The sequence below is a fragment of the Melanerpes formicivorus genome, unplaced genomic scaffold, assembly GCF_026170545.1.
Source record: "Melanerpes formicivorus ecotype bairdi unplaced genomic scaffold, bMelFor1.0.p_v2 SCAF_281, whole genome shotgun sequence".
Classification (NCBI taxonomy): domain Eukaryota; kingdom Metazoa; phylum Chordata; class Aves; order Piciformes; family Picidae; genus Melanerpes; species Melanerpes formicivorus.
In genome coordinates, this window is record NW_027142633.1 from 73,053 (window position 1) to 94,571 (window position 21,519).

The window sequence follows — 21,519 nt, forward strand, 5'->3', positions numbered from 1 at the left end:
AGCCTGGAGGACCTGGAGGAGCAGACGAGAGGGCAGGTGGGGATGCTCCGGCGGGGGCGGGGCGCGGCGCGCGGGGTCCCCTGCGCTGCGGGTAGGGGGAAGGGCGCGGCGCGGGGTGGGGGGGGGGGGGATCCCCTGCTTTGGGGTGCCACCCCCTGAGCGTCCCCCCCCCCTACAACCTGAGAGGGTTCTCGATGGAGAGGGGGGGGCTCTGCTCCCACGCTGGATGGCTGGGGGGAGGTCCCCGTTTTGGGGGTGCAACCCCACTCTGCTCCTCCCACTGCACTCCAGGATGGTTGGGGGGGAGGTTACGCTGGGGGAAGGGGGATGCACCCCGTGGTCATCCCCCGATATACACTCCGGAGGGGGCTCCTGATAGTGGGGTGCACCTACCCAGGTCCCTCTTGCACCTCCAAAGGGGTCCCTGTTGGGGGGCTGCATACCTCACACTCTAAAAAGGGGTGTCTGCTGGGGGGTGCACCCCCCCTGGGCACCCCGCACCCCAAAAGGGTGGGATTTGCTTTCACTCTGGTCTCTCCTTGGTCCCTGCTTGGGGGGATGCACCCACTCCTGGGTCCCCCTCTTCCCCAGGGACAATGTCCATCCCTCCCTGCCTCCACTCCACCCGGGGGTGGGATCCCTGCTCATGGGGATGATCCCACCCAGGTCTCCTCCCACCCCAGGATGGGGTCCCTGCTTTGGAGGTTCTCCCATCCTGGTCCCTCGCTCTATGAGGAGGTCTCTGCTGTGAGCCTTATCCCACCTCGGTTCCCCCCTATCCCCCCACCTCCCCATTCAAAGACAACACCGACCCCAGCTCCTCCCTCCCACCAGTCACCCCATATCCCGCCCTGTCCCCCTCCTGCTGTCCCTGTGCCAGGCCAGGCCGTCTCCACGAGGACAAGTGGTGCCCTGTGGTGGACCTTGCCCTCCCTGCTACTTCCCAACAGAGTTTGGACTCGGAGCTGAAGGCAGCCTGGGCTGCTCTGTGCCACCATGGAGGTGAGCCCCAGCTGCCGGGGGAGCCCCTCGCTGCCCCCCTTCCGCCTCCACGGGGCTTGGCTTGGCCAGCTCCCGTACCCCACCACCGCCTCTCTGTGCCACCAGGTCTCCAAGAAGCTGATCAACTCGGTGGCAAGCTGTGCTGACGACTCGCTGGCCGGGCTGGTGGCCTGCAACCCTGGCCTGCAGCTGCTGCGGGGCCACCGGGTGGTCCTGCGCTCCGACCTGGCGGCCATCCGCGGCCGGGTGGCTCTGCTGTCGGGAGGGGGCTCTGGCCACGAGCCTGCCCACGCAGGTGAGACCACCACCACCACCACCACCACCGCCACCGCCACGGGCTGGCTGCCCCCCCGGGACAGCCCCTGAGAGCCCCCCCCTGCTCCTCCAGGGTACATCGGGCAGGGCATGCTGACCGGCGTGGTGGCCGGCGCCGTCTTCACCTCCCCGGCCGTGGGCAGCATCCTGGCCGCCGTCAGAGCGGTGACGCAGGCGGGAGCAGGTAAGGGGTGGGGGTTGCTGCTTGGGCTTTCACCTCCTTTCCTTGCCTGAGCCTCACCTCGAAACCCTCCTCTTCCCCCAGCTGGCACCCTCCTGATCGTCAAGAACTACACCGGGGACCGGCTGAACTTCGGGCTGGCGCTGGAGCGGGCGCGGGCGGAGGGCGCCGACGTCAGGATGGTGGTGGTGGGGGATGACAGCGCCTTTGCTGCCCCCAAGAAAGCTGGCAGGAGAGGCTTGTGTGGCACCATCCTGGTGCACAAGGTCTGTCTGGAGGGGGCTGGTGGTACCCAAGCTCCTGGCCCTGTGGGGCTGCCCCCATGGAAGCTGGCAGCTGAGGCTTGTGTGGCACCATCCTGGTGCACGAGGTCTGTCTGGAGGGGATTAGTGGTGCCCAAGCTCCTGGCCCTGTGAGGTTGCCGAGGCTGCCCCCAGGAAAGCTGGCAGCTGAGGCTTGTGTGGCACCATCCTGGTGCACAAGGTCTGTCTGGAGGGAGGTGATAGTGCCCAAGCTCCTGGCCCTGTGGGGCTGCCCCCAAGGGAGCTGGCAGCTGAGGCTTGTGTGGCACCATCCTGGTGCACAAGGTCTGGAGGCAGGGAGCTGGTGGTGCCCAAGCTCCTGGCCCTGTGGGGCTGCCCCCAAGGGAGCTGGCAGCTGAGGCTTGTGTGGCACCATCCTGGTGCCCAAGGTCTGGAGGCAGGGAGCTGGTGGTGCCCAAGCTCCTGGCCCTGTGGGGTTTGGGGGAGGTTTTAAGGGGGTGGGAGATGGAGTGGAGCCCCCACCACCCATGCTTCTGCCCTTTGCAGGTGGCAGGGGCTCTGGCTGAGGCAGGGGCAAGCTTGAATGAGATCTTTGAGAAGGTGTCAGCAGTCACCAAAGCCATGGGTATGTGTGTGGAGCACCCTGGGGGCTGTGCCTGATCCCCCAGCCCCCCTCCCTTTTATCCCTCTTGGTATTTCACAGCCCCCAGGGCAAATCAGGTTCTGTCCCCCCCCTGCCCCCCAGGCTTAACCTCAGCCCTCTCCCCACACAGGTACCCTGGGGCTCAGCCTGTCTCCCTGCAGTGTCCCGGGCTCCAAGCCCACCTTCCAGCTGGCTGAGGATGAGATGGAGCTGGGCCTGGGTGAGGATCTGCCCCCCCATGGCCCTGGCATCACTGCCAGGTGTGGGAGGTGCCCCCAGCCTGGGCTGATGCCACCCTACCCCCACAGGGATCCACGGCGAGGCAGGCGTGCGCAGGATGAAGGTGAGTGGGGGTCCTGCTGCCCTCCCCCCACCCTCCCCCAAGCATCCTGCTGCCCAGCACTGCCCTCACAGCCCCCCCTCTGCCCCCCCCCCAGCTGCTGCCGGCAGATGAAGCGGTGGAGACGATGGTGGCTCACATGACAGACCCCTCCAACGCCTCCCGCCTGCCCCTCGGCCCCGGTGAGCCTCCCCCCGGCCCTCTGCGGCCTCCCCCCGGCTCAGGGGCCTCATTCTGCTCCCTCCCCTACAGGATCCTCCGTGGTGCTGGTGGTGAACAACCTGGGAGGGTTGTCCTGCCTGGAGCTGGGCATCGTGGCTGGCTCCGCCGTGCGCTGCCTGGGTGAGCTGGGGGGCAGGGGGGAGGCTCTGCTGTGCCCCCAGGGCTTGGCACTGGGACCCTCAGCAGGGGTTTGGCTGAGGGGCTTGGGGCACCCTCAGTGCCTTGGCAGGTGACACTACACTGGGTGGCAGTGTGGACCTGCTGGAGGCTTGGAGCCTCTGCAGAAGGGTCTGGCCAGGCTGGATCCACGGGAGGCCAAGTGCTGGGTCCTGCACCTGGCTCTAGAATGCTGCTTCCTGAGCCCTTGCTGGAAAACTCCTGGAGGGGTCTGGCCACGCTGGGTCCATGGTGAGCTCAATGGGATGAGGTTCACCCAGGCCAAGAGCTGGGTCCTGCACTTGGCTCACAACCACCCCAGGAAGGCTCCAGGCTGGGGGCAGAGTGGAAGGAAACTGCCTGGTGGGAAAGGAGCTGGCAGGGGGTGGGTGGTGACAGCAGCTGGAGAGGAGCCAGGGGGTGCCCAGGTGGCCAAGGAGGCCACCAGCAGCCTGGCCTGGAGCAGCAAGAGTGTGGCCAGCAGGAGCAGGGCAGGGATTGTCCCCTGGGCTGGGCACTGCTGAGGCCACAGCTGGAATCCTGGGGTCAGTTTTGAGCCTCTCACTCCCAGCAGGACATTGAGGAGCTGGAGCAGGGCCAGAGAAGGGCAACCAAGCTGGGGAAGGGTCTGGAGAAGAGGGCTGGGGAGGAGCAGCTGAGGGAGCTGGGGGTGTTGAGCCTGGAGCAAGGGAGGCTGAGGGGAGAGCTTCTGGCTCTCTGCAGCTCCCTGCAAGGAGGCTGCAGCCAGGTGGGGGTTGAGCTCTTCTCCCAAGCAACAAGTGCCAGGAGAAGAGGAGATGGCCTCAAGTTGCCCCAGGGCAGGTTTAGGTTGGCCATGAGGAGCAGTTTCTTGCCCTTGAGGGCTGTCAAGGCCTGGCCCAGGCTGCCCAGGGCAGTGGTGGAGCTCTCATCCCTGGAGGGGTTTCTGAGCTGTGGTGCTGAGGGCCATGGCTTGGTGGTGCCCTGGCAGTGCTGGGGGAAGGGTTGGGCTCCATGATCTTGAGAGTGCTCTCCAGCCAAAGCCATTCTGTGATCCATGATCCCCTGGCCTCTGGGGAGCCTTTGCCCCCTCCCTGAGCCCCTGCCCTGCCCACAGAGCGCAGAGGGGTCCGCATCGCCCGGGCCCTGGTGGGCTCCTTCATGACGGCCCTGGAGATGGCTGGGGTGTCCCTCACCCTCCTCCTGGTGGATGAAGAGCTTGTCAGGCTGATTGGTGAGTGCCTGGTGCCCTGGGATGGGGACCTGGCGTGCCCTGGGTGTTGGGACATCCAGCACAGGAGGCCAAGGGAGTGTCCTGGACGCCCCGGTGAGGAGGCAGCCAGGTGCCCCTGAGCCAGCACCCAGCCTCCTCCCACCTCCTTCTCCTCCAGATGCCAAGACCACGGCCATGGCTTGGCCCAACCTGGCTGCAGCACCTGCAACGAGCCAGAGGCAGGAGCTGCCAGCACCAAAGGAGGGACCAGGGACCGTGCAGCATCAGGCCACCACGGGTACAGGCAGCTGTGGGGAGCTCAGGTCCCTCAGGGCTCTTCCCTTCCCACACCTCGCTTTCCCTCTCTCCTCTGGGGGTGGATAAGGGGTGCCACCCTCCCTCCTGCTGGGTGCCACCCTCCCTCCTCCTGGGAGCCACCCTCCCTCCTCCTGGGGGCCATCCCCTCCTGGGTGCCCTCCTGTCCTGAGAGATATCCTCCTCCTGGGTGCCATCCTCCCTCCTCCTGGGTGCCATCCCCTCCTGGGTGCTCTCCTCCTCCTGGGTGCCATCCTCCCTCCTCTTGGGTGCCCTCCCCCCTCCTCCTGGGTGCCATCCTCCCTCCTCCTGGGTGCCACCCTCCTCCTGGGTGCCATCCTCCTCCTGGGTGCCCTCCTGTCCTGAGAGATATCCCCTCCCGGGTGCCCTCCCCTCCCGGGTGCCATGCCCTCCCGGGTGCCCTCCCCTCCCGGGTGCCACCCCCTCGTGGCAGGGCCCGGCACGGCAAGGGTGCAGCTGGTGCTGGGGAGGGTGTGCAGCGCCCTGCTCAGCATGGAGGAGAAGCTGAACGAGCTGGATCGCGCTGCCGGGGACGGGGACTGCGGCCACACGCACGCCCGGGCTGCCCGAGGTGGGTGCTGGCACCTCGGGGGGGTGCTGCTGGGGGCTTGTGGGGACAGGGTGCCCCAGCTGTCGCTTCCCAGGAGTGGGGACTGCCCTGGGATTGCCCCTTCCTGGGGAATGGGGGAGACTCCAGGTGTTATCTCCAGCCGGGGAGCGGCTCCTGTCCCCTCCGAGCCGTCCCTCCCTGGGGGGCAGACAGGGTCCCCCCCCCAAGAGATCCCTTCCTGAGGGGTTGTCCCCACGGTCCATACTTTCCTAGGGGACAGGGAAGCACTCCCTCCTCTGCTGGCCCTCCCTAGGGGCCAGGCTCCTCACACCCCGGGAGCCACAGCCCCCCCAAATCTCCCTGCCCCCAGCGGCAGCTGCCCCAAGGGCGTTGGAGGGGGCTGGCCCTGCTTGCCCCCAGGGGTCCTTAGATACCCCTTGGGCAATTCGGTGTTCCCCCAGCCGTCCCCACGGGGCCACCAGAAGGCTCCCATCCCACCCTCCTCCTCCTCCTCCATCCCTGCAGCCATCCAGGAGTGGCTGCGTGCGGGGCCGCCCCCGGCAGCCCCTGCCCAGCTCCTCTCCGCCCTGGCTGACCTGCTGCTGGAGAAGATGGGTGGCTCCTCTGGTGTGGTGAGTGCAGGGGGGCTGCTTTGTCACCCTGGGGGCCCCCCCCTTGTGCCCCTTCCCCCCCTCCCGACCCCGGGGTGGTGCTGGTGTCCCCACAGCTCTACGGGCTGTTCCTGACGGCCGCCGCTCAGCCCCTGCTCGACCGCAGCGACCTCCCGGCGTGGGCTGATGCCATGGATGCTGGCATCCAAGCCATGCAGAAGTGAGTGACACGGGCACCCCCACCCTGGGGACCTTCCTGGGCCCCCCCAGATCCTCTGCAGGATCCTAGCAAGCCCTTCCCTGCCTCAATCCCACACAGGTACGGAGGAGCCGCGCCGGGGGACAGGACGATGGTGAGTGCTGGTGGCCTGGGGGATGCCAGGCAGTGCCACCGCGGTGCCCACAGGCCCTGGTGGCCGCCAGCTTGTCCCCAGCCCTGGTTCTCAGCCCTTGTGCCCATCTGTCCCAGCTGGACTCGCTGTTTGCTGCAGCTCAGGCTCTGCATGCCCTGCGCAGCCCCGGGGCCAAGCTGCTCCCGGTGCTTTCCACTGCTGTGCAGGTACTGGCGGGGGGGGAGGGGACGTCTGGGAAAGGGGCTGGCACCTACACACCCCTGGGGACAAGCAGGGCCACCTCCCTCTGCAGTGCCCTGGGGCAGCTGCCACTGGATGCAGAGAGAGTTGGGAGCTGTGGCTTCCAGGGTGTGAGGAGCCTGTCCCCACCTGAGGAGGGGGTGGTCTCCTGTGCCCTAGGAAAGCAGGGGCTGTGGGGACAATCCTTCCCCCTCAGGAAGGGAGGGCTTGGAGGGGGCCCTGTGCCTCAGGAAGGGAGGGCTTGGAGGGGGCCCTGTCCCTTAGGAGGGGATGGCTTGGGGGGGATAGCTGAGGAGGGGACCCTGTCCCTCAAGAGGGGATGGCTTGGAGGGGATAGCTGAGGAGGGGACCCTGTCCCTCAAGAGGGGATGGCTTGGGGGGGACAGCTGAGGAGGGGGCCCTGTCCCTCAGGAAGGGATGGCTTGGGGGGGACAGCTGAGGAGGGGACCCTGTCCCTCAGGAGGGGATGGCTTGGGGGGGATAGCTGAGGAGGGGACCCTGTCCCTCAGGAGGGGATGGCTTGGGGGGGACAGCTGAGGAGGGGGCCCTGTCCCTCAGAAGGGGATGGCTTGGGGGGGACAGCTGAGGAGGGGACCCTGTCCCTTAGGAGAGGATGGCTTGGGGGGGACAGCTGAGGAGGGGACCCTGTCCCTCAGGAGGGGATGGCTTGGGGGGGATAGCTGAGGAGGGGACCCTGTCCCTCAGGAGGGGATGGCTTGGAGGGGACAGCTGAGGAGGGGTCCCTGTCCCTCAGGAGGGGATGGCTTGGGGGGGACAGCTGAGGAGGGGACCCTGTCCCTCAGGAAGGGACAGCTGAAGGGAGTCTGTCCCCCAGGAAAAGACAACTCAGGCTCCCCCATTCCCCAGGCAAGTCCCCACTCCTGGGAGGTGCCAGCTGGGGTACCCTGTGCCCCCCAGCCCCCATCCCACGTCCCCCCAGCTGTGCTACCAGCAGGCTGGGAGGGATGAACTGGGGGTGGGGATCACCGTGCCGCTCGCCCAGGTTGCAGCTGGCACCTCTGCTGGGGCTGTGTTGTCCCCCTCCATCCCTGTCTTTTTGTTGTCCCCACCCCCTGGCAGCGTGCAGAGGCAGCAGCAGAGGCCACCAGGAGCATGGAGGCTGGAGCAGGCCGAGCCAGTTACATCAGCTCAGCCCAGCTGCTGCAGCCTGACCCCGGGGCTGTGGCGGCGGCAGGGGTGCTGCGAGCGCTGCTGGAGGGGCTGCAGGGCTGAGGGCAGCAGGGCAGCACCTCCAGAAGTCAGGAAGGGCTTTGATAGTAACCCCCCATGGACCCCAAATAAACCTCTGTGGTCACCCAAAGCTGGCCTGGAGCCTCCATCCCCCTGAGAGGCTGGTGGGGCTGTACCCAGCTCCTCCAGGCTGGGTCCCCCCCCAAGGGGCACAGCAGTAGAGAGGTGCAGCTGGTTCTGTGCTCCTGGGGCAGGGAGGAAGGAAGCTGCTGGGGTGGCCACCAGCCCTCCTCACGAGGTGCTGGGAGGAGAAACCACAGGGCTCAGGAGGTCCCAGGCACAGAGTGGGTGAGGAGATGGTTGGTGCCTTGCTGCAAGGACACTGAGGAGCTGGAGCAGGGCCAGAGAAGGGCAACCAAGCTGGGGAAGGGGCTGGGGAACAGGGCTGGGGAGGAGCAGCTGAGGGAGCTGGGGGTGTTGAGCCTGGAGAGAAGGAGGCTGAGGGGAGAGCTTCTGGCTCTCTGCAGCTCCCTGCAAGGAGCTTGGAGCCCTTGAGAGAATCAAGAGCTGAGGGACAACAGGCTGGGGGGAGACCTTCTGGCTCTTTCCAGGTGGGGGTTGGTCTCTTTCCCCAAGGACCAAGAGGCAATGGCCTCAGGATGCCCCAGGGGAGGTTTAGGGTGGCCATGAGGAACAATTCCTTGCCCTTGAAGGTTGTCAAGGCCTGGCCCAGGCTGCCCAGGGCCAGTGGTGGAGTCCCAATCCCTGCAAGGGCTCCAGAGCCTTGGAAAGGTGGTGCTGAGGGCCCTGGTTTGGTGCTGCCCTGGCAGGGCTGGGTTGGACCTTCAAGGTCTCTTCTAACCAAAACTGTTCTGTGAAAGGGACAAAGAGGCAGCAGGGGAGAGGGTGGAGCAGACAAAGAGCCAGCAAGGACAATGCAGATCCTCAGAGGTGACACAAGGCCCAGGACCTGCTCCCCAGGCACCCACTTCTGCCACCCCAGCTCCTGGGACCCAACTCTTGAGCCCAAGAATGTGGGTACAGAGACATTGCAGAAGGCAGCATTTATTACAAGTCCCTGAGGGCCCCAGGGAGGCCTCTTGGCTGGTCCCACACCCCTGGGGGTGGAGGAAGAGGCAGCAGCAGCTCAGGGAAGGGCAAGGCAGGGTGGTGGTGCCTGCTCTGGTGGCTTCTGACCCAGGGAGACTCTTGACAGCTCTGGCTGCAGCCTTGAAGGGTGCAGGGAGGGCTTGAGGGCAGCTGGTTTGGCAGAGCTGGATGGGACAGGGCTGGCATGTGGAGGGCTGAGGACAGGGGCAGGAGCATCAGAAATAGAAATGCAGAAGCATCAGAGAAATCTCGTGGCCAGCAGGAGTGGGGAAGTGAAGGCCCAGGGGCACTGGGCACTGCTGAGGCCACAGCTTGGATCCTGAGGTCAGTTTTGAGCCTCTCCCTCCCAGAAGGACATTGAGGAGCTGGAGCAGGGCCAGAGAAGGGCAACCAAGCTGGGGAAGGGTCTGGAGAAGAGGGCTGGGGAGAAGCAGCTGAGGGAGCTGGGGGTGTTGAGCCTGGAGCAGAGGAGGCTGAGGGGAGAGCTTCTGGCTCTCTGCAGCTCCCTGCAAGGAGGCTGCAGCCAGGGGGAGTTGGTCTCTTGTGCCAAGGAACAAGTGCCAGGACAAGAGGGAATGGCCTGGAGTTGAGGTTCAGGTTGGCATTGAGGAACAGTTTCTTGCCCTTGAAGGTTGCCAAGGCCTGGCCCAGGCTGCCCAAGGCAGTGCTGGAGGCTCCATCCCTGGAGGGGCTTCAAGGCAGTGGAGCTGTGGTGCTGAGGGCCAGGGTTTGGTGGTGCCCTGGCAGTGCTGGACTCCAGGATCTTGAAGATCTCTCCACCCCAATGATTCCATGACCCCACTGCTGCTGCCTTCAGCCTACAGCAGGCAGGAGGCCAACACAGGGAGGCCACAAAGGAGGCGAAGGAACCTTCTCAGCACAGCCCCATCTCCGCCTCAGGGGAGCTGAGCCCATTCCTCACACGGGCAGAGGAGCATCAGGAGCAGGAAGCAGGAGTTCCTGGCCAGGGTGAGGCTGGAGAGAGCTGGCAGAGCAGGCAGGGAAGTGCTGGAGTTGAAGAGCTCAGGGCTGGCAGCCCCAGGAGGACCAGGAGAAGCCTCAAGGTGTCAGCGCTCGGCGGGCAGCAGAGGCTGTGGGGAGAGCCTGAGTCACCCCAGTGCCTGCCACCCCTTCCCCAAGCCCCTTCCCCAGCCCCGGGGACAGAGCACACAGAGCTCCCCGGGGACAGAGCTCCTCAGAGCCCCCCTGTGAGCTGCTGTGGCCCCAGAGCAGGGCTGGTACCTGGCGAGCGTCCGGGCAGTCGGCGTCGGGGCGCTTCCAGCTGGGCCTGGCCAAGGCACCCAGCACCAGCACCCCGAAGAGGAGCAGCAGCAGCCCCAGGGTGTTGGCAAAGACGGCCTCAGGGGGCAGGAGCTTGTATTCAGCTGTCCCATTCTTCCTGGGGAAGGGGCAGAAAAGGCACCAAGAGCTGCTTCCCTGCTTCCCCTCAGCGGGGAGCTCTGCGGCTCGACCTTGCTGCCGAGGCTGAAACCTGCTCGCTTCCCCTCGCTGCAGCAACCAGCAGCCCCAGGCCCCCTCCCTCCCTGCCCCCCCTGCCCAGCCCCGTGCTCACAGGCTGAAGAAAAGCTTCTCGTTGATGCCTGAGAGACAGGAGGCCAGGGACAGCATGAGGATGGTGGAGCCAAAGAAGACGTGGAGGGGTTTGTAGAGGGCGCGCAGCCAGGCGGGGGCCCAGGGCAGCAGGAAGGCAGCGAGGCCGGCCAGCCACTGCGGGGGGCAGAGGGCAGGCTGAGCAGCAGGAGGGCTGGGGGGGCAGGGGGGAGGGGGTGGGGATGAGGACTGAAGCAGCACCCACCTGGCAGGAGAAGAGGAGAACAGTGGCCAGCCCCAGCCAGCTGTGCAGGGAGTACATGTTGGGGGTCCCCTGCTGGTTGTGGAAGCGGAAGACAGCTGCCAGCCCCAGCACGGCCAAGGCGAAGGCAGCCAGCGCCAGGCCGGCGTGCAGCAGCTTCCAGGGCAGCTTGGGGCCGCTCCAGGCAGGGGGCAGGCGGTACACCAGGGCTGCTGTTGGCAGAGAATCCCCCAGCCCCAGCACGGTGAGCTGGGAAGGGAGCTCTGGAGCTCAGCCAGCCCCAGCAGGGCACCCACAGCACCCTGCCCAGCAGCACAGTGCCCAGGGGGGGTTGCAAGCTCTCCACACAAGGACACTCCACAACCTCTCTGGGCAGCCTGCTCCAGGCCTCCAGCACCCTCACAACAAACAACTTTCTCCTCAGCTTCAGAGGCAACCTCCTGCCTGCCACTTTGTGCCCTCTGCCCCTTGGCCTGGCCCTGGGCACCACTCAGCAGAGTCTGGCCCCAGCCTCTTGCCCCCCACAGCTCCTTTAGCTCTTGCTGAGCATTGCTCAGCTGCCCTCTGGGGCTGCTCTTCTGCAGGCTCCACAGCCCCAGGGCTCTCAGCCTTTGCTCCTCACAGAGCTGCTCCAGGCCCCTCAGCACCTTCAGAGCCTCCCCTGGACTCTCTCCTTGTCTCTCTTGACCCGGGGAGCCCAGAACTGGAGGCAGGACTCCAGCTGTGGCCTCACCAGGACAGAGTGGAGGGGCAGAAGAACTTCCCTTGACCTACTCCCCACACTCTTCTTCATGCCCCCCAGGAGACCATTGGCCTTCTTGGCCCCCAGGGCACAGTGCTGGCTCCTGGAGGAGCTGTGCTGGCAGCACCCCTGCCCCCCACTCACCTGCCCCATAGAGCACCACCATGCCTGTCACCATCAGCACCGGGTGCCAGTTGAAGGTCCGGGCGCTGCCATCCAGGGCGAAGCCTCCACGCCAGTACTGGCACCAGGCACTGACAAAGGCCACACAGACAACGCCCAGGAGAGCCAGGAGGGCGCTGAAGGGCAGGAAGGGCAGGTCCCACATCGCAGTGCCTGGCTGCTGGCTCCTGGGGAAGAGCAAGTTGAGCGCTGAGGCTCCCCCCGGGGAGCTCCGGCACCCAGCCCCAGCCCCCAGCTGCCTGCAGCCAGCCCCAGGGAGGAGCCAGCCCCAAAGGGGAAGCAGGCAAACCCCAGAGAGGGGATGGCCCTCCACCAGCTGCTGCCCATGCAGTGTGAGACTGGGCCCTTCACAGCCAGCTCTCTGGGCACCAGCACGCTGCAGCCCAGGGAGCAGGGCACCACCGAGGGGCTGCAGTGTCTCCTGTAAGCCCAGCCCCACTGCATTGTGTGTGTCCTCCCCTCCCCCAGCAGTTCCTTCCCTCTCACACATCCCTGCTCTTTCCAACACCCCCAAATCTGCACCTCAGCCACACTTCCATCCCCCCCCCCGCACCTGCACTCCCTCTCAAGCCCTCCTCAGCACCTTCTACCCCCTCCCCCCCAGCTGCACCCACAGCAGAGGGCTCACCCCAAATGGGTGCAGAGAGACACCCTGCCCTGGCTCCTGGCAGCCCCAGCCCCCTCCTACCCACTCTGTGCCAGCACCAGCTCCGTGGGTGGGGCAAGAGCCTCTCAGGCACGACCCTGCCCTCAGGGTGCTGCCCCTCAGCCCACAGGGCTGGAGCAGGTGACTGGCAGGAGTGGGGCTCTGCTCATTTGCCTGGCCATTTGCATCTGCCTCCAGAAACAGCTATCTGTGTCCCCTGGTGGGGCAGGGGATGGCTCTGTCCCCACCCAGATCAGCCACCCATGGGACCATGAGCTCAGCCACCCATGGGACTGTGAGCTCAGCCACCCACTCCCTCTGAGGCCTGCCAGTGCTGGTCACAGTGCTCACACACTTCCCTCCAAGCCAGTACCCCACAGCAGCCCTAAAGAGGATGTGAAGTCTGGCCCCAAGCCTGCTCCAGATCTGGTGACGCAGGGCCTGGCCCCACAGCTCCCCCAGAGCCTGGGCATGTGGGGTCTGGACCCAGGATTGCCTCACTGCCACTGCTCCCCTAGACCTGGTGGCACAGAGCCTGGCCCCACAGCTCCCCTAGAGCCTGGGCATGTGGGGTCTGGAGCCAGGACTGCCTCACTGCCACTGCTCCCCTAGACCTGGTGGCACAGGGCCTGGCCCCACAGCTCCCCCAGAGCCTGGGCATGGGGGGTCTGGAGCCAGGATTGCCTCACTGCCACTGCTCCCCTAGACCTGGTGACACAGAGCCTGGCCCCACAGCCCCCCCAGAGCCTGGGCATGTGGGGTCTGGAGCCAGGATTGCCTCACTGCCACTGCTCCCCTAGACCTGGTGGCACAGAGCCTGGCCCCACAGCTCCCCTAGAGCCTGGGCATGTGGGGTCTGGAGCCAGGACTGCCTCACTGCCACTGCTCCCCTAGACCTGGTGGCACAGGGCCTGGCCCCACAGCTCCCCCAGAGCCTGGGCATGGGGGGTCTGGAGCCAGGATTGCCTCACTGCCAGGGCTCTGCAGCTCCCCTGGACTTGGTGGCACAGAGCCTGGCCCCACAGCTCCCCAAAAGCCTGGGGACGTGGGGCCCGGCCCCATGGCTCCTCCACAGCTCCTCCAGCCCCAGTGACAGAGGCCTGGCCCCACAGCTCCTCCAGGCCTGGTGGCACAGAGCCTGGCCCCACGGCTCCCTCTGACCTGGCGACACGGGGCCAGGCCCTACGGCTGCTCCAGGGCTCCTCCAGCCCCGGGGGCGCGGGTCAGGCCCCACAGCTGCCCTACCGCCTGGTGCCACACAGCCCGCCCCCACGGCTGCTGCGGCACGGGGCGGGCCCGAGCCTAGGGCTGCTCCCGGCCTCGGGAAGCACGCAGCCAGCCCCGCGGCTCCCGGCCTGCTCCCGGGGCCGTACCTCAGCCCCGCCCGCCGCCCGCTCGGCCCCGCCGCCCCCTCAGCCTCGCCGAGCGCCTCCATGCCGGCCGGCACCGCTCTGGCCTCCCGCCTCGATGGTGGCCGCGATCCAGGCCTCCAGCGCCACACCCACCCCGAGCCGCGACCATAGAGAGCGGCGGCCAGAGCGGTCCCACCCCCCCATCCCCAGCGCAGCCACTTCCGCTAACGTCACTTCCGCCGCCTGTGTGGCTGCGCCGTTACCCTGGAGACGCAAGATGGCGGCCGCAGGTCAGCGCCCGGCCGCGCGGGGCGGGAGGCGGCGGCGGGGACCACCGGCTGCCCGCAGCGCCGCGGGGGTGCTGCGGGGGAACATCCTCCCCTCCCCCTCCCCCCGCCCGGTGCTGAGGCCTCCTGAGGGACTGGGGTCGAGGGCTGCGTGAGGGGAGAAGAGCGACCCGCGGATCACGCAGGGCGGCCGAGGGGACTTGGAGACGACGCAGGGAGGGGATGTGATCGGGGGGCGGGGAGCTCCCCCCCTTTTCCTTTCCCCCCCCTTTCCCTTCCCCCCCCCCTTTTCCCTTCCCCCCCACTCCCCCTTTTCTCCCCCCGCCCCCCCAGCCCTGTGCCTTCCTTCGCTGAAGGCAGGACTCTGCTGCGGGGACATGGGGGACCCCAAGTCGTCCTGGCCCCCCTCATCCCTGCCAGCCCCACCTTACCTCCCCAGGAGGAGGCTGTGTGCCACCCTGCCTGTGCCCAGCCAGCCTCTCTCCTCGCCTGTGCCCTCAGCCCCAGGCAGGGTTGGGCTGCCCAGGGGTGGGGTGAAGCAGGGCAGCGCCGGGGCACAGCCTGCCCAGGCCTGTCCCTGTGGCCTGGCCTGCTCAGCACTGCCCAGGCCTGTCCCTGTGGCCTGGCCTGCTCAGCACTGCCCAGGAGCTGCTGGCAGCAGCCTGCCTGGGTGGTGCTCCCTGGGACTCACAGCCCTCCCTCAGCCGGGAGCTGGGGGAAGGAGAGGCCCAAACCTGAGCCCAGCAGAGCTCAGCCTGCAGAGCAGGGGCAGAGCATGGCAGAAGCCCTTTGGTTTGAGCCTGCTTGCAGCTTGCTGGCTGAGGAGGTTTGTGAGGTGCAGGGCAGGGGGTGTGGGGGGGAATGATGCAACCAAAACCTCTCTGTGTGTGTGTGTGTGTGTCCCCCAGCTCCAGGTCCTGGCTGTAAGGAGAGGCAAGGCTGAGCCCCCTCAGCTCCAAAGCATGAGCTGGCCCTGCCCTTGGGCATGCTGGAGCTGAAGGCTCCAGTCCTGGGGGAGAGAAGATGCTCCAGACCAGCAACTACAGCCTGGTGCTGTTCCTGCAGTTTGTCCTCCTCTCCTATGACCTCTTTGTCAACTCCTTCTCCGAGCTGCTCCGTGCAGCCCCTGCTGTGCAGCTCGTCCTCTTCATGTGAGCACTGAGGGTGGGACACAGCAGGCAGCACAGTGGGGAGGGCTGGGCTGGGCTGGGGGATCCCACCACCATCCCTCTCCTCCCTGCAGCATCCAGGACATTGCTATCCTCTTCAATGTCATCATCATCTTCCTCATGTTCTTCAACACCTTTGTCTTCCAAGCTGGGCTGGTCAACCTCCTCTTCCACAAGTTCAAGGGCACCATCCTGCTCTCAGCAGCCTACCTGGCCCTCAGCATCTCCTTCCACATCTGGCTAATGGTGAGCTGGGGTGGGCTTGGGGCTGGCTCCCGTTTAAGGCCCTCTCTCATGAGGGGAAAGCCACTTCAGGGACAGTTTGGTGTCCACCCTGCCCCACCCTGGTTGGCATCAGGCTGGAAGGGAACTGCCCCCATCCCAGCCCCTTCCCTAAAGGCCATGACCTGCTGGAAAATCCTCTTTCCCCTGGGCAGCTCCAGCTCTCTGCTGGCTCCCAGGAGCCCAGGCTGGGGTAATCCCCAGCTGAAGGCCACCACAGCAGCTCCTCTTTTACCTGGGATTAATCCCCAGCAAACACCAGAGCCTGGGGGGCTGGGGGGGGGAGCAGCCCCCTCTCTCTGCTGGCAGCACTGGGGGCTCTCAGGGGTCTTGGTACCACCCTTCCCTCCTCACATTCAGCTCCCTCTTGTCCCCTTCCCCCTGCCACCACCACCTGGAGGAGCAGCCTCAAGCTCTGCCTGGGCCCTGACCACCCTCTGAGTGAGGCTGCACCCTCATTCCACTGCCCCAAAGGGAGAGGGGGCACACGGTTTGAACTGGGTTGGGGGCCCAGGTGGTGCCAGGGTGCCCAAGCAGGTAGCAGGCACAGCGCTGCCCACACCATGCTGGCAGGGGATTGCCAGGGATTTGCAGGGATCTGGAGTCTGAAGCCAGAATAGGCCTTGGCTCGCTGGCTAAATCCCCTGAGCTGCTTAACTTTTGGGGGTGGGGGGTGGTGTGGGGGGTGGTTAGCCCCTTCCCAGCCAGCCCAAGGGAGGCAGAGGTGTGGGGTGCTGCCCTTAAACTAGCAGGGGGTGATTGCAGGGGACAAAATTAATAGATGAGGGGAGAGCAACTGATGTTGTCTAGCTGGAGCTGAGCAAAGCCTTCCACACTGTCCCACACCACAGCCTGGGCTCAGGCTGGTGACACATGGGTGTGAGGGGTGACCACTAGGTGGATAAGGAACTGGCTTGATGGCTGCACCCAGAGAGTGGCTGTCAATGGCTCCATGGCCCAGTGGAGGCCAGGGACAAGTGGAGTCCCTCAGGGATCAGTCCTGGGACCTGTCTTGTTCAACATCTCTGTGGGTGCCATGGACAGTGGCATTGAGTGCAGCCTCAGCAAGTTTGCTGATGACACCAAGCTGTGTGGTGCAGCAGACAGCTGGAGGGAAGGGATCCATCCAAAGTGACCTGGGCAGGCTGGAGAGGTGGGCACAAGCCAACCTCAGGAGGTTCAATAAGAGCAAGTGCAGGGTCCTGCATCTGGGTGGAGGCAATCCCAGGCACAAATCCAGGCTGGGCAGGGACTGGCTGGAAAGCAGCCCTGAGGAGAGAGCCTTGGGGGTGCTGGGGGGAGGAGAAGCTCACCAGGAGCTCTCAGTGTGCACTTGCAGCCCACAAAGCCAATCAGATCCTGGGCTGCAGCAGGAGAAGTGTGGCCAGCAGGGCAAGGGAGGTGATTCTCCCCCTCTGCTCAGCTCTGCTGAGACCCCACCTGGAGTACTGCCTCCAGTTCTAGAGCCCCTATGACAAGAGGGATGTGAAGGTGCTGGAAGGTGTCCAGAGCAGGGCCAGGAGGATGATCAGAGGGCTGGAGCACCTCTCCTGTGAGGACAGACTGAAGGAGTTGGGGCTGTTCAGTCTGCAGAAGAGAAGGCTCCGAGGTGACCTCATTGTGGCCTTCCAGGATCTGAAGGGGGCTGCAGGAAGGCTGGGGAGGGACTGCTCAGGATCTCAGGGAGTGATAGGACTAGGGGGAATGGAATGAAGCTGGAGGTGGGGAGATTCAGGCTGGATGTGAGGAGGAAGTTCTTCCCCATGAGAGTGGTGAAGCCCTGGAATGGGTTGTCCAGGGAGGTGGTTGGGGCCCTGTCCCTGGAGGTGTTTAAGCCCAGGCTGGATGAGGCTCTGGCCAGGCTGATCTAGTGTGGGGTGTCCCTGCCCATGGCAGGGGGGTTGGAACTGGATGATCCTTGTGGTCCCTTCCAACCCTGACTGATTCTATGATACTATGATTCTATGATTGCTGCCTGCTGCCTGCCTGCCTCAGAACCTGCGCTGGCGAGACCCCAGCCGCTTCGTGTGGACCGAGAGCCTCCAGACCCTCTTTGTCTTCCAGCGGCTGGGTAAGGGCTCGGGGGCACAGGCTCCCTGCCAGCCTCCCACCCCTTCTGGGCAGCCTGTGGGGGGCCGCCTAGCCTCAGTCCTTTTCTCCTCCCCCCCAACAGCAGCCGTGCTCTACTGTTACTTCTACAAGAGGACAGCAGTGCACCTGGGGGACCCTCTCTTCTACCAGGACTCGCTCTGGCTGCGCAAGGAGTTTGCACACTTCCGGGGCTGATGGGGGACCGCCAGCGAGCTCTGGGCCGCCCGCCCCCCACCCTCCAGCCCTCAGCACCTCTCTGCCCTCTGCTGGCTCCGCTGGGGAAGGGTCCAGGCTCCTGCAGCTGCCTGCGTTCCGCCTCGGCTGGGCTCGCCGCGGGGGCGTCCCAGCGCGTCCCGCCTGGGTGGTGAGCCGGTCCTGGCTGCGGGGTGGGGAGGTCCAGCCTGGGGCTGCAGCTCCTGCTGGGACTTGAGTGTTTGTGTCAAGAGGGAATGAAATAAAAGAGGATGAGTGGTTTTTTTCCAGAAGCTTCCTGCTGTTTGTGCTCTCCATCCAGGGCTTGTGGTGCCCCAAGGTCAGTGGAGGTTCTGCTGCCCTGGTGAGGCCACGTCTGGAATCGAGGGGGGGCAGTTCTCCAGAGCAAGAGACTGGGAGCTGCTGGAGGGGGTACAGCAAAGGGCTCCAAAGAGGCTGAGGGGACTGAGACATCTCTGATGAGGAAAGAGGGAGGGAATGGGGGCTGTGTAGTCTGGAGAAGAGCAGCCTGAGGGGGATCTCAGCCATGCTGAGCAATACTTCAAGGGTGGGGGGCAGCAGGATGGGAGCAGGCTCTGGTCAGTGGTGCTCAGGACAAGGGGTTACAGGCACAAAGTTGGACATCAGAACTTCCCTCTAAGCATGAGGAGGAACTTCTTTAAGGCTGAGGGAGCACTGGGACAGGCTGCCCAGAGAGGTGCTGGAGTCTCCATCCCTGCAGACGTTCCAGACCCACCTGGGTGTGTTCCTGTGTGGCCTTCCCTAGGTGAGGCTGCCTCGGCGGGGGGGTTGGAGTGGGTCATCTCCAGAGGGCCCTTCCCACCCTCACCATGCTGGGATTTGGGATGCTCTCCCTCCCCGTGATGGCAGCTGCCCTCCCGGTGGCCTTCCCCAGCCTGCAGTTAGACTCCAAGGTGGCAGAGCCGGAAGGGGAACCGGAGGAAGAAAGGCTCGCTTCTTGCTCGGCCTTTCAGCCCCCTCGGCGGGACGCGGGATTCGAACCCATGGCTCAGGAGGGCAGCGGGAGTGCGGCCGCGGCGCAGGCCTCAAACCCCTCCTAAACCATAGAGAGGGGACGGAGAGAGCGGCCGGGCGCAGGCCTCAAACCTCTCCTAAACCATAGAGAGGGGACGGAGAGAGCGGCCGGGCGCAGGCCTCAAACCTCTCCTAAACCATAGAGAGGGGACGGAGAGAGCGGCCGGGCGCAGGCCTCAAACCTCTCCTAAACCATAGAGAGGGGACGGAGAGAGCGGCCGGGCGCAGGCCTCAAACCTCTCCTAAACCATAGAGAGGGGACGGAGAGAGCGGCCGGGCGCAGGCCTCAAACCTCTCCTAAACCATAGAGAGGGGACGGAGAGAGCGGCCGGGCGCGGGCGGCGGTTTCCATGGCGATGGAAGATGGCGCCCAGGAGTGAGTGCGGGGCGGCGGGGAGCGGGGGGGACGGCTCCGGGAGGGGCAGCCGGGAGCCAGGGGGCGCGGCGGGCAGCGGGAGGGTCAGCTTCGGGTGGACGGCGGGGAGCGGAGGGGACAGCTCCGGGGCGGGGCAGCGGGGGGGACAGCGCCGGGGGGACGGCGGGGAGCGGGAGGGTCAGCTTCGGGTGGGGGCAGCGGGGAGCGGGAGGGACAGCCCCGGGGGGAGTTGGGGCAGCCCCGGGGGGAGTTGGGGCAGCCCCGGGGGGAGTTGGGGCAGCCCCGGGGGGAGTTGGGGCAGCCCCGGGGGGAGTTGGGGCAGCCCCGGGGGGAGTTGGGGCAGCCCCGGGGGTGCGGGGTGGGAGTGGGAGCAGGGCAGGGCTCAGCGAGGTCCGGAGCGGGGCCGGGGTCCGGAGCGGGGCCGGGGTCCGGAGCGGGGCCGTCCGGGCTCGGCGTGGCTCCCACCCCGCCCATGGCCGCCTCGCACCCGCAGGCCGCCAGCGCTCCTCGGCCCCGCTGCAGGTCCTGCTGTTCCTCAACGGCTGGTACAGCGCAACCTACTTCCTCCTGGAGGGATTCATCTTCGTGTACAAGGGTGAGCCCCCCACCCAAGCCCAGCCTCCCTGCACCCACGCCGGGCACTAAGACCCCCAGGCCCAGGCCAAGCCCTGAGGGCAGCTCTGTGGCTGTGCCCGCAGTGCTGCTGCTGCCCTACCCCTACACCAACCTGGTGCTGGACGTGGTGCTCCTCTTCCTCTACCTCAGTACTGAAGCCACTCGCATCTTCTTTGGTAAGTGCTGGGGACAGCCGGGAGGGTGGCGCCCCCCTGCGGTGCACTGGGGTCACAACCACCCCAGGAAGGCTCCAGGCTGGGGGCAGAGTGGCTGGAAACTGCCTGGTGGGAAAGGAGCTGGCAGGGGGTGGGTGGTGACAGCAGCTGGAGATGAGCCAGGGGGTGCCCAGCTGGCCAAGGAGGCCACCAGCAGCCTGGCCTGGAGCAGCAAGAGTGTGGCCAGCAGGAGCAGGGCAGGGATTGTCCCCTGGGCTGGGCACTGCTGAGGCCACAGCTGGAACCCTGGGGTCAGTTTTGGGCCTCTCACTCTCAGCAGGACATTGAGGAGCTGGAGCAGGGCCAGAGAAGGGCAACCAAGCTGGGGAAGGGTCTGGAGAAGAGGGCTGGGGAGGAGCAGCTGAGGGAGCTGGGGGTGTTGAGCCTGGAGCAGAGGAGGCTGAGGGGAGAGCTTCTGGCTCTCTGCAGCTCCCTGCAAGGAGCCTGGAGCCAGGTCGGGGCTGGGCTCTTGTGCCAAGCAATAAGTGCCAGGACAAGAGGCAATGGCCTCAAGATGCCCCAGGGGAGGTTTAGGTTGGACTTGAACAGTTTCTTCTCCTTGAGGGTCATCAAGGCCTGGCCCAGGCTGCAGGGCAGTGCTGGAGTCCCCCTCCCTGGAGGGGTTTCTGAGCTGTGGTGCTGAGGGCTGTGGCTTGGTGCTGCCCTGGCAGTGCTGGGTGGGCTCCATGACCTTTGAGACCTCTGCCAACCCATCTTTGATTCCATGGCACTGGAACCAGGCAGAGCTGGGAAGCCACAGTGCTGCCCTTTGCCACATCCCCCCCAACTTCAGAGCCCCCCTCCCCTCCCTCCCCCTGGCAGGCTCCAAGGGCAACCTGTGCCAGCGCAGGGTGCCCCTCTCCATCAGCCTGGCCCTGACCGTCCCTGCGGCCGTGCTGGCCACCTACTACCTGCTGCTGCAGACCTATGCCCTGCGCCTGGAGGCCATCCTCAATGCCATCCTCCTGCTCTTCTATGCTGGGGAGCTGCTGCTGGGCATCCTGGCACTGGTCTCCTTCTCCAGGTACCTCACTCTGGTGGGGGTTGGGGGGGTGGACGGCGCCAGGTGATGCTGCTGGCACAGCACGATGCCAGGCTGGCCTTGGGCACTGAGACCTTCCCCTTCCTCCCTTCTTCACAGTGTGGATTCCTACTGAGGCCACGTGCCATGCCAAAGGACCTGGCCCAGAGGGGCAGAGTGGCACAGGTAGGCGAGGTGGCAGGGAGCTGGTGGCCCCTGGGTGCCAGGGGGCTGGTGCCAGGGGGCTCGGTGGGTCTGTGAGGTGCAGCTCCCTCCCAGGGCTGCAGAAGTGGGAGATCTTTGGTGCCCTTTTTTCTACCTTCTCAGCAGAATGGGCTTCTTTTCCAATAAAGAGTTATTTTTACCTGCTGCCTGGCACTCTGCCTTCACCCCCAGCAGCTGGGGGGAGCCCCCAAGGGCTTGCCAGCTGCGCTCCCCCCACCCCCACAACAAAACCAACTCGGGGGGCACGGGAGTCCCCCTCAGAAAGTGGTGGGAGGGTGAAGGAAGGGGCAGGAGAGAAGGCACAGGGTCACAGAGAGCCCCTTGGGGGGGGGGGGGGATCAGGAGGGGGCACTGAAAGCCCCTCGGGGGGGGCAGGAGGGGGACACCGAGAGCCCCTCGGGGGGTGAGATGATGCGGAAGGGGTGAAGGGGAGCAGGCACAGGGGCACCACAAGCCCCTCAAGAGGTATAAGATGATGATGGAGGGGTCAGAGCCCCTCCCAAAGCCCCAAGGCTCCTCCCTGTCACCTCAGAGCCGCTCAAAGGGCAG

General features: G+C 65.9%; 4 protein-coding genes across 9 annotated transcripts; 3 read left to right on the plus strand and 1 right to left on the minus strand.

The window, feature by feature from the left end:
- Nucleotides 1–3: 3 nt before the first annotated feature.
- On the plus strand, nt 4–7,725 carry TKFC (triokinase and FMN cyclase). Its single transcript, XM_068170090.1, has 18 exons — nt 4–36; nt 951–1,002; nt 1,108–1,297; nt 1,391–1,501; nt 1,583–1,764; nt 2,308–2,386; nt 2,535–2,624; nt 2,713–2,747; nt 2,842–2,926; nt 2,997–3,086; nt 4,219–4,335; nt 4,493–4,612; nt 5,084–5,221; nt 5,726–5,832; nt 5,928–6,031; nt 6,131–6,164; nt 6,281–6,370; nt 7,485–7,725. Exons 2-18 carry the CDS (start codon nt 997–999, stop codon nt 7,635–7,637), a joined length of 1,731 nt encoding a protein of 576 aa, XP_068026191.1. The 5' UTR covers nt 4–36; nt 951–996; the 3' UTR covers nt 7,638–7,725.
- A 919-nt stretch (nt 7,726–8,644) lies between these two features.
- CYB561A3 (cytochrome b561 family member A3) lies at nt 8,645–19,645 on the minus strand. Of its 4 annotated transcripts, none has more exons than XM_068170093.1 (6): nt 19,622–19,645; nt 11,405–11,610; nt 10,522–10,730; nt 10,279–10,433; nt 9,948–10,104; nt 9,686–9,796 (listed from the first exon to the last, which is right to left on the minus strand). In XM_068170093.1, exons 2-6 carry the CDS (start codon nt 11,586–11,588, stop codon nt 9,773–9,775), a joined length of 729 nt encoding a protein of 242 aa, XP_068026194.1. In that variant the 5' UTR covers nt 11,589–11,610; nt 19,622–19,645; the 3' UTR covers nt 9,686–9,772. The 4 variants fall into 4 exon arrangements, with proteins under 4 accessions (XP_068026195.1, XP_068026194.1, XP_068026193.1 ...); XM_068170092.1 differs by lacking the exon at nt 19,622–19,645 and adding an exon at nt 14,160–14,218; XM_068170091.1 differs by lacking the exon at nt 19,622–19,645 and adding an exon at nt 13,463–13,625.
- Nucleotides 13,659–17,755, plus strand: TMEM138 (transmembrane protein 138). Its single transcript, XM_068170095.1, has 5 exons — nt 13,659–13,731; nt 14,637–14,879; nt 14,972–15,143; nt 17,175–17,250; nt 17,353–17,755. The coding sequence occupies exons 2-5, from the start codon at nt 14,752–14,754 to the stop codon at nt 17,463–17,465; spliced, it is 489 nt and encodes a 162-aa protein (XP_068026196.1). The 5' UTR covers nt 13,659–13,731; nt 14,637–14,751; the 3' UTR covers nt 17,466–17,755.
- TMEM216 (transmembrane protein 216) lies at nt 18,538–21,204 on the plus strand. Of its 3 annotated transcripts, none has more exons than XM_068170096.1 (5): nt 18,538–18,894; nt 19,388–19,489; nt 19,573–19,685; nt 20,547–20,748; nt 20,866–21,204. In XM_068170096.1, exons 1-5 carry the CDS (start codon nt 18,869–18,871, stop codon nt 20,879–20,881), a joined length of 459 nt encoding a protein of 152 aa, XP_068026197.1. In that variant the 5' UTR covers nt 18,538–18,868; the 3' UTR covers nt 20,882–21,204. The 3 variants fall into 3 exon arrangements, with proteins under 3 accessions (XP_068026197.1, XP_068026200.1, XP_068026199.1); XM_068170099.1 differs by having other exon boundaries at nt 19,417–19,489; XM_068170098.1 differs by having other exon boundaries at nt 18,542–18,894; nt 19,593–19,685; nt 20,866–21,201.
- Nucleotides 21,205–21,519: the final 315 nt, after the last annotated feature.

What these genes read in the sequence shown, in the direction of transcription:
- TMEM138 (XM_068170095.1), top strand. Translation starts at nt 14,752, where the DNA reads ATGCTCCAGACCAGCAACTACAGCCTGGTGCTGTTCCTGCAGTTTGTC. An exon ending in CCTTCCACATCTGGCTAATG is followed by an intron (nt 15,144 to 17,174) that starts GTGAGCTGGGGT and finishes TGCCTGCCTCAG; the next exon opens with AACCTGCGCTGGCGAGACCC. An exon ending in CTTTGTCTTCCAGCGGCTGG is followed by an intron (nt 17,251 to 17,352) that starts GTAAGGGCTCGG and finishes CCCCCCCAACAG; the next exon opens with CAGCCGTGCTCTACTGTTAC.
- TKFC (XM_068170090.1), top strand. An exon ending in GGTGACGCAGGCGGGAGCAG is followed by an intron (nt 1,502 to 1,582) that starts GTAAGGGGTGGG and finishes CTCTTCCCCCAG; the next exon opens with CTGGCACCCTCCTGATCGTC. An exon ending in CCGCCTGCCCCTCGGCCCCG is followed by an intron (nt 2,927 to 2,996) that starts GTGAGCCTCCCC and finishes CCTCCCCTACAG; the next exon opens with GATCCTCCGTGGTGCTGGTG.
- CYB561A3 (XM_068170091.1), bottom strand. Translation starts at nt 13,524, where the DNA reads ATGGAGGCGCTCGGCGAGGCTGAGGGGGCGGCGGGGCCGAGCGGGCGG. An exon ending in GGTGGTGCTCTATGGGGCAG is followed by an intron (nt 10,731 to 11,404) that starts GTGAGTGGGGGG and finishes CTCTGCCAACAG; the next exon opens with CAGCCCTGGTGTACCGCCTG. An exon ending in ACTGCCCGGACGCTCGCCAG is followed by an intron (nt 9,797 to 9,947) that starts GTACCAGCCCTG and finishes CTCTCCCCACAG; the next exon opens with CCTCTGCTGCCCGCCGAGCG.
- TMEM216 (XM_068170096.1), top strand. Translation starts at nt 18,869, where the DNA reads ATGGCGATGGAAGATGGCGCCCAGGA. An exon ending in ATGGAAGATGGCGCCCAGGA is followed by an intron (nt 18,895 to 19,387) that starts GTGAGTGCGGGG and finishes TCGCACCCGCAG; the next exon opens with GCCGCCAGCGCTCCTCGGCC. An exon ending in AGCCACTCGCATCTTCTTTG is followed by an intron (nt 19,686 to 20,546) that starts GTAAGTGCTGGG and finishes TCCCCCTGGCAG; the next exon opens with GCTCCAAGGGCAACCTGTGC.